We start from the raw sequence: 9,998 nt of genomic DNA on the forward strand, positions 1-9,998 counted from the left end.
TCTCTCTCTCTCTCTCTCTCTCTCTCTCTCTCTCTAGATTCTACTACTAGTCTACTACCAGTGTAAGTGTGTGTGTGTAACACTCTCTCTCTCTCTCTCTCTCTCTCTCTCTCTCCCAACTCCCATCTCTTTAGTCTCTTACTTTACTTTAGTTTTTACTTTTTAGTTTACTTTCTAGTTACTTTTTAGTACTAGGCTACTAGCAATCAATAAACACACACTACCAACATAATATCTTCTTCCCAATCTTCCTCTTTGAAACCCAAGTCGAATGACCCAGGTTGGAAGTATGGGCATTACCGTGGTGTTATGGAAAAGACTCACATAGTATGTGATTTATGTGGGTATGTGAGTTCCGGTGGCATTGCAAGGCACAAGCAACACCTTGCACATTTATCGGGGTCAAATGCAAAAACATGTGATAAAATTACTCTAAAAATCCAAAGGGAGATCATGGAGTATATGGAAAAACAATCAAGAAAGAAATGCGATAGTGCCCTATGTCAGGAGGAATATTTGAAACAAGATGCATATGAAGATATAAACGTAGTTAATGTAGATGAAGCTAGTCTTACTCCTCCTACTTCAACAGGCCGGTTTAGACCACAAGTACAACCAACGGTCTCGAAAAGAGCCCGAGGGCATGGGCCCATGGATAGATAGTGTAGACCATACCCCGAGGATGTGATTGACCAAATGGGTAGATACAAAGGGCCGGCTCAAACAACTTTAGAGAACCGGTATAAACAAAAATATAAGAAAACTACTATCCAATATATTGCTACGTGGTTTTACCAAATTAACATTGCTTTCAACGCCGTTAAATCGAGATGCTTCAAAGTAATGGTGAGGCTATAGGTCAATTTGGACTTGGGCTCAAACCTCCTTCATATCATGAAATGAGGGAGACAAGCCTGAAAACTGAAGTTGAATATACACGATCCTTCATAACTAAATATAAGGAATCGTGGAAAAAATATGGGTGTTCACTAATGACAGATGGATGGACTGATAGATCTAGTCGATCTCTCATTAACTTTTTGGTAAATTGTCCAGCTGGGACAATGTTCTTGAAGTCCGTGGATGCATCGGGTCATCCACACACAGGAAAATACTTGTTTAGATTACTAGATAATGTGGTTGAGAAAATAGGTGAGGAATATGTTATATAAGTAATTACAGACAACGCAGCCTCGTATGTAATGGCCGGACATCTTCTTATGGAGAAGAGGCGTCGTTTATTTTGAACCCCTTATGCAGCCCATTGTGTTGATCTTATGTTAGAAGATATAGGTAGGTTATTTATAAGTGTGATTGGAAGGCCTAGAAGAATCACAATCTTTATGCACAAACACGCCCTTCTTCTCAGTCGAATGAGAAAACACATTGAGGATAACTTGCTACATCCAGCAGTCACCCATTTCGCTACAGCCTTTTTAACACTGCAAAGATTACATGTAGAGCTATACACGAACCGGGCTAGCTCGGTTAACTCGCTCGACTCGACCCGACCCGGAACTGAGTTCGGTCCGGGACGGGCCATTTTCTTTAGCTCGAAACTGAGTTCGGGCCAAGTTCGAACATGTCCCAGTTCGGCCCGACTCGGTCCGAAACCCGACTCAACCTGGCCCGACCCAGCCCGACTCGATTGTAGACTTTCAACCACCATCTCCTTTTCATCCTTTAAATGTCTCACATCATTTAATTCTTTCAGCGATTTCTCCGCTTCTTTGACTTTCCTCTCCAGTATTTCTCTTTCATCGTTTCCTCTTTCCAACAACATCTCCATCTCGTCAATTGAAGTTTTCATCCGTTCAATCTCAACTCTTAGTTTTCCATTTAGTTCTACCTGTTCAGAAAGGTCATTTTTCTCTCCCTTCAGCTTTTCGATCTCAGTCCGAAGCATTAAAGTTTCCTCCGAGAAAGCCTTCTCACTTTCCTCCCCATATTGCTTTTGATTCTCAATCTCCTTTGATTTCTCTGCAAGTTCCAATATCAGCTGATCTATTTGTTTTGCTTTCAAGTCTATCTCTTTTGAAAGCTCTTCCATTTTTACTTTATATTGATCATTTATCAATCGGAGCTCTTCATTAGCTTTCGCCAACAAGTCCTCTAGATGGCACTTTTCCAATCGCAATTCACTAGCTTCTGTTAATGCTTGCATGGCCAACTTCTCATTCGCATCGAAAGTCGAAGCCATTTGCATGGAAAGTCTTTGGAATTCCTCCTGAAGCCTTTCAGCTATGTTAGCATTATTCCATCTTGTCTTCCTCAATGCCTCCTCTGCTTGGATGGCCCGCTGCTCCTGCTCAACTCTGGCACATGTCATCGCTGCAAGGTCTGCTTCAAATGCTTCTGCCTGTTTCTCGAGTTCTTTCTCCAAACTCTCAACATAGATTTCGAGGTCATTTAGAACAGCCGAAGAGGCTGAGCATTCGTATTACTAAGCCCGACCCAACCCGATTGCTGACCGGGCCGAGTTCAGGCTGGACATGTTGGCCAAGTGACCGGGCCAGGCCGGGTTCAGGCTGGGTTTGGCTGGTGACCGAGCCGGGCCGGGTTGAGCCCAGTTCGACTTAGTTCGGCCCGATGTACGCCCCTAATTACATGCAAAAAAATTAGAACTTGCTTTGTAATGTCGGCCGATTTTACAAGTGGGCCTTGGTCAAAGATGGCTGAAGGGAAATAGGTTCAACAAACAATCATTTCGCAAAGTTTTTGGACACAAGTGGTAAAGGCGCTAAAAGCATCCGAGCCCTTAATCACTGTATTGTGATTGGTGGATGGGGATGAGAAGCCTGCAATGAGCTACATATATGATAATAAGATCATGAACCATTTTAACTATAAAGGCCGTGATTACAAGCCAATTTTAGATATTATACATAGAAGATGGGGTAGCTAAATGTCAACTCCATTGTATTCGGCTGCTTACATCCTTAACCCTGCCTCTTTATTCGCTTCTGCTGATCCAGCAGAAGCACTTACTATGCATATGGTTGGATTTATTGATCTCTTGGAAAGAATGATTCCAGATAGAGAAAAAAAGGACAAGATCTCAAATTTACTAGACTTCTATACAAAAAGTGAGGAGATATTCTCAAGAGATATCGTAATAAGGCATCGGACAATGAAATTACCCAGTAAGTACTACTATGAATGTCAGTCTTAGTGTCTTACAAATAGTTTTTCTACAAAGTGTCTCTAACCTACTTAAACTGTTTTTCTCAACTGACTGGTGGGCTGCCTATGGAGTGGACCCAAACAGGAAGGATCCAACTCTAAAAAAGCTGGCTATGAGGATTCTTGGACTCACGTGTTCTGCCAGTGGTTGCGAGCGCAATTAGAGCACGTTCGAGGCAGTAAGTTTAGACTGTTTAGTAATTGTAAACTTCAATTTTTTAGTATAAGGCCTAAGCTAAATTAATTACCTAAATAGCTAATGCCAAATGTGCTTTCTTTCTTACAAATTCATACCAAGAAAAGGAATCGCCTTGAGCAAAAATAGCTCAACAACTTGGTTTTCGTTCAATATAATCAAAAATTGCGAGAACGATTCCAAACTAGAAGCCTGGTTTCTTTAACCCTATCTGCTTAGATGAGTTAGATGCAGATAACGAGTGGCTCGTAGAGACGAATGACCCGGTATTTGCTGAAGAGGACCTGACATGAGCACAAGTTGAAGATACCGCATACGAATCGACACCTGGTGAAGGTAGTATACCACTCGAAGGCGAAGGATGGAGGGGAGCCAGGGAGCAAGTAGTAACCGTCAACCCGTTGAAAAGATTGAGGAGATGAAAGAAAGAGATAGTGATAATGATCAAGCTGAAGATCATCCACCATTGTTGCTGATGAAGTATTAGTACGTACAGATGATAAAGAAACGGAAGAAGAATAAGTGTATGTAGAAGGAGATGACTCGAATGGTGATGGTGATGATGGTGGTGGTGGACCTGGTGGTGATATGTCACAATGGCAACTAGATCAATGTATATAGTATGTGATTAGATGAATAATAAATAAATAACTTCTTCATTTTGCTTACTAAGTGTGTTGATGTTGATTGTTGATGTACGTAGTGTTGAATGTTGAATGTTGATATTTCATATTTGTTAAATGTTAACTATATAGTAGAATGTAGAATTGTTGATGAATGATGACTTAATATTCAATTCATTATGTAATTGGTTTTATTTTATTTAAATTAAATGTATTTCAAAGGCCAATGACATATAATAATTTATTCATTTTTTTCTTAATTTATCCTTAATTTTCTTATTTTTATTTTATTTTTTCGAAGAATGTTTTTTTTTTTAAAAATGTGCGACCACATATGCGATTGTGCGATCGCATATGCGCACAGGCATATGCAATCACACACGATCGCATATGCTATTTAACAACATTGGTAGTCATTTTAGTACACTTCATTTTCTTTTCTTTTTTGGAAAGGTGAAACTTTATTAGGCCACAGCCAAAACAGAAAAGGAGAAACAAAGAACAAATAGAAGAAAAGACAGAAAAAGGTAAAACAAAAAGAAAAGATAAAAAGCAAAAAAAAAAAAAAAAACCTAAATTAATTTCTCGTTTTCACTTGCCAATGATACGATTAGTTTAGCGAAGCAGAGGCAAGTATGGTGGATAGTATAAGGAAGATCATCAAATGTTTTGAACGGAGGTTGGTTAGAAGAAGTTTCTTTGATAAGGAAGTGGATGAATTTCTAAGTGCCTCATCTCGGCTCCATGGCATTTATTTGTGCCCTGGAGAGAATGACTCCTTAATGTGGACCCTCAAGAAATCGGGCAAGTTCTCGGTCTGGTCTTTTTATACATTCCTCTCTCTAGAGGATACAGGCCCATGCCCTTCGGAGTTCGTGTGCAGCTACGACACTCCCCCAAAGATAGTGGCTATTGTGTGGTTGGTGAGCAGGAGTCGGGTGCTTACCATTGATAATCTTCAAAACAAGTTAATGATTACTCCCAATATGTGCTCTTTGTGCCGTAGCGATGCGAAATCAGTAAACCACTTGTTTATTCTCTGCCTGCTTACTAGGTTCATTTGGGAGGGCTTCTTGGGGATTTTCAACATTCCTTGGGTGACGCCAGGAAACATCAAGGACCTTTTCTTCTTGTGGCCCAGCCGCACAGGGGTGGTTTTGGGAGGAATAGCAAGAAATTATGGAGCTGGCCTGTGGTCTATTTCGGGAGAAGGAAATAACTGTTGTTTGTTTTGGGGACAAGAGTGCTTATTTTTCTCCTGTATTGGGGCAGGCTAAGAGCATTGTAAAAGAGTAGGATTCCAATTTGAATATCCTTGTAGATTTGTTTCTTTTAGGTCATGTTGGGGATATTGTTGTTTTTTCTGTGCCTTTTGGAGTTTTTAATAAAACTTCATTGCCTTTTTTAAGGTAAAAACTTCATTGCCTTTCAAGAGGGGAAAATTTGCACTCCATATACTGGTACAACTAATTTTAAACCCTTTATATTCTAAAGCATCCATCTATTCCGTCCAACTAATTTTTTTCATACATGCTTTAAAAACTCTTCCAACAAGCTCCTAATTACCGTGAGCTGACCCAAAACAACACTTTCATCCACATGGACATTGCAAAATATCTATTTAGAAACACTTCTACTATGATTCAAGTGCATTTTTATAATTTCTAGTTCATGATATAGTAGCCTTCAGTCTTTTATCCTTCTGTATACAAATTTCTATAGAGGTCTCAAGTCCAACCAGTTGGACGCAGGTTCTGGTCCACCAAGCAGACTTCTTCCAACCTATTAAATGCATCTGACATCCAACCAGTCCATTAGGTTCGCCCCATAAGGATCATCATGTTCGAAAAATCATCCATATCCACTCACTGAGTGGACCACGCTTGTATTTTGCTATTTATCAATGGCTAGAAATTGTTTTTATGGTGTCCCACATGATGAGTGGATTATGGATAGGACCGATTTTTGCAGTGGGTGATCCTCATGGTAGGGCCAACCTATACAGGATGTCATAAGTACTTAACAGGCTGAAAGTTATCTATAGAAAGGTAATTGTCAAACCAGATGTTGTTTGATGTATAAAATCTAACGCCAGAGGATTAAAACAAACTTTTCAGGTTGCAATATTTAATATGCAAGGCCCAACTCAGAGGCTAGTGCCAAAGGAGTCATACGTCCTTCGTTCTTTGGGAATGTTCCATTGTTAGCTTAAGTCTTTCATTTCTTTAAGGTGTGTTTGGGATGGAAAACTTTAAGAACTAACTCTCTTATTATGTGGGTTATGTGGTAACAAAACAGCATGTTGGTTTTCATTTTATGGTTGCCTCCTTACCAGTTTCAAATAAAATAAAAAAGAAAAGAAAAGAAAAAAGGAATAAGAAGAAGCAGCTACCCTTCAAAAAAAGAAGTACAAGCTATAAGAGAATTTAGAAAACTAATTATACAGACGAACCAAGGCAACGTATCAACAAAGAAAATATCGCCATTGCAGCAGGACCTACATGTTTTCCAAACAAAAGAGAACCTGTTCTTAAAATTTCCTTGTCCAAAATGCTACCTTTGAAAATTTTCATTTATCAATAAACGCATTCCTACAAAGGAAAACAGAAGGCTCGGAGAGCTTGCTCTATGAAATAAACCCCAAATTCAATAAACGAGATTATCCAAACAAGAAATTGCCCTGAAACACAAAATTCCTAATTATCCGGGTAGAAGGAAATGAACATATGAAGCTCACCAAAAGCAAACTCCATCTAAATAATTCAAACATAAACAAAATGTAAAAAAATTAGATATCAGGAAGGAATGAAAAGATCACGTTTAACACAAGATTTCAAGTTTAAGCCAAGTAAATGAATCATCACTACGCCCCCAAATGACAAATTAAGTGAGTTCCCTAAATCTTCAAACATCCAACAGAACACACACTAAATAGGCCATTCAAGACTAGAAAGCTTTGCTAGGTGCCCACACGTGTGCAATTAAGCTCCTGTACATGTGATGTAGGACAATTAACCACTTGCTCTAAAAGCTCAAACTGATAGAGAATGAGAAATTAATCCATTTATTTCATAGCCTAGGCCCCAAATCCATGGGTTAGGTCCTTCACCGAACCCTCCTAGTGAGCCCCAAATCCATGGGTTCCGCCCCCTCATGGGCCCCAAATCCATGGGCTTCGCCTCACACAGGCCCCAAATCCATGGGTTATGCGCAAGGTGTTCCATTGCAGTATCGGTGAGCATAACGGTGCCCACCGTTACCGATACGGATACGCCCCGTAACGGCCAATACGGGATGTGTAACGGTCAAGGTATTCCGTATCAGTAACGGTGGCCATAATGGTCACCACCATTACCGATACGAGTATACGGGGCGTAACGACCTCTGTAACAGTTGAAAATTTTATTTTGCCCAAAAAATTCTAAAAAAATATCTAGAAAATCAAGAATAACGTAAATATTTCAAATTTGTATTCATTTTTTGTTTTGAACATGTTTATGGTAGTGTAACAGTCCACTCTTTAGTGAGAGTATTGTATCGGGCTGTCTAGTGAATTGTTTAATATGATTATGTCTCTAATGTTTACACATCACAATCAAGCATTAGAACTAGAAATCAGAAAAAGGCATAAATACTGCTTTTTCAATTTTTTGAAAAAAAGGGCCCTCAAAGATTCTATTCACTCAAATCACTTCAATCCACAGTTTTAATCTTAAAAGCTATAGTAAGAGTGGTCGAAATCTGTTGTAAAATGATATAAGAGAGTTTTTGGAATGAGAAAAGTGAAAAGAGGAGAAAAATGAATTTAAATAGGAAAAAAAAAGTGATCGTTTTTCAACCGTTACGGGAGTAACAGTTGTTATGCCTTGTAACGGCATTTACGGCGACCGTAACGGCTGATACGGTCTCAAAAAATTGCTCGCCCCTTTTCACCCCTGTATCGTGTAACAGTCATAGCCGTTACCTATACGTATCGGCCTTTACGGGCATATCGTAACGAATACGGAACACCTTGGTTATGCGGGCCACCCACCCCGAGTGTGCCCCTATATCCCATAGGCCACCCCACTCGAGCCCAATGTGAAAATGCCCCCGCATTAACATGCCACACATATGCTAGAATGACACATAGGAGCGAGATCCAATCCATCCATCAGGTTTGTCCGACCTTCTACATGTTTTCCCAAAAATAAATTTGGTCCAGCATGTGGGGCCCAATATTGGAAACAGATGGATTGGTTAGAAAACTTCTGCAAAGTTTTTCAGAGCCATACTTCGCCTATAATGCTCATCTGGTTCAGCGTGATTTTTTACTTTCGGTGATCCAATGTGGAAACCACCTAACGAGCGGTCTAGATCATGAAGCACCTCATAATGAGGAGCACCCAAATCTGACAACTAGAATAAAAACCCACATAAGAGGAGTCCAAACCACTCCTGAATTTCGTCTCTGAGAAGGAAAATTTTACCAAATTTCTATATTTCACACACACACACACACACACACACACACAAAAAAAATAAAAATTAGAAATAAACCTAGTGTACCATTACAAGCATATTAAATAAGAAAAATCAGCAAACCCAAAACAACAATATCGAAAGAATTTAAACATTAATTAAAATAAAACGCCGAACCTTTCTGTTCATCAGAGGCATCATGATACTCCGGTTCCTCCTCTGGCAGCGGCCCCAACTCTGCCTCCTTATCTGCCCCCTTCCCCACCGACACCTCGGCCGGCACATCAGCGGTCTCGCTCCCCCCATCCTTCTCGTCAGGATACCTTACCACCACCACCGGGCAAACACAATGATGCACGCAGTAATCACTCACGCTCCCGAGCCTCCCTTTACTCGTCCGCTTTGACGCGCCGAACCCCCGGCTGCCCATGATCACGGCGCTCAAACCCAGACGTTCGACCTCCAAGCAGAGCCGTTCCTTCATGTCGTGGTCCTTGACGATGTGGATCTTGAAGGGGATGTGGGCGGAAACGAGAGGCTGGGCCAGATCGGAGGCCTTGGTGGTGGTGAAGGCATCGAAGTCATCCTCGAGCTTCTGCTGGGATTCCTCGGAGGAGGGATCCTGTACGGAGTGATCGATGGAGCCCCAATCGGCGCCGTAGAGGACGCTGGTGGGGCGCACGTGGAGGAGGATGACAGAATCGCCGGGGCGGAGGTAGTTCTGGACGGCCCAGCGGACGGCGAAGGCGGACTCGTCGCTGAGATCGACGGCTATCGCGATCTTGCGGTGGGACCCGAGGCCGGTGGGGCTGGCGGTGGAAGGGAGGAAGCGAGGGGAGGACGGTTGGATGGAGGTCGGTGATGGACTGATGTTGTCCGACGCGGGTTGCATGGTTGGAAAACACCAAAAATGTTCTATGTTGTTGTTGTTGTTGTTTCTCTTTTCTTTTGCTTTGGTTTATAGAGAGAGAGAGAAAGGCGACGGCCTCAGAGCTTTGTTTGGAGTCCTTGAAATGGAAGAAGGCAGTGGCATATGGTAGAGAGGGCAAGCAGCTGCGGGAGAGGGGAGCGGATTAGGTGTTTGCGCGGGTAACCCGTTAGTGGGTGTTGCACCGACTGTGGGGCCCACATTTATGTATTTTTTTTGTATATCCAAGCCGTCCATCCGTTTTTACGGATCATTTTAGAATATGTTCCCAAAAACGAAGTATATCCAAATCTCGAGTAGACCTCAATGGAAGGATTGAATTCTCACCATTAAAAGTTTCTGGGGGCCACGAAAGTTTTGGACCAAGATGATATATTTTTTTTTCCTTCATCCAGATTTTCGTGACCTTATTAACAAGTTGGATGGCAAATTAACATTACGGTGGGGCCTAAAAAGTTTTCAATGGTGACCATTCAATGATCATTGTTTTCTATTGTGTGGTCCACTTGAGATCTTGATCTGCTTCATTTTTTGGACCATACAGTAAAATGAGCTGAAAAAACTAATGGACCGCGTAGATATACAAAAACTACATCAATGTGGGCCC

At 41.2% G+C, this 9,998-nt stretch overlaps 1 protein-coding gene across 3 annotated transcripts in view; it reads right to left on the reverse strand.

Annotated features, from left to right (window-relative positions):
• The window catches only part of LOC131237200 (universal stress protein PHOS34), a 34,083-nt gene extending 24,616 nt beyond the window's left edge, over positions 1-9,467 (reverse strand). For 2 of the 3 annotated variants that reach the window (XM_058234882.1, XM_058234891.1), the window contains exon 1: positions 8,641-9,467. In XM_058234882.1, coding sequence (XP_058090865.1) covers positions 8,641-9,355 — 715 coding nt within the window. In that variant the 5' untranslated portion in view covers positions 9,356-9,467. The remainder of the gene's footprint in view (positions 1-8,640) is intronic. The other variant, XM_058234877.1, reaches the window with a different exon arrangement.
• Between the last annotated feature and the right edge of the window lie 531 nt (positions 9,468-9,998).

Source organism: Magnolia sinica, chromosome 1 (genome assembly GCF_029962835.1).
Source record: "Magnolia sinica isolate HGM2019 chromosome 1, MsV1, whole genome shotgun sequence".
Taxonomy (NCBI): Eukaryota; Viridiplantae; Streptophyta; class Magnoliopsida; order Magnoliales; family Magnoliaceae; genus Magnolia; species Magnolia sinica.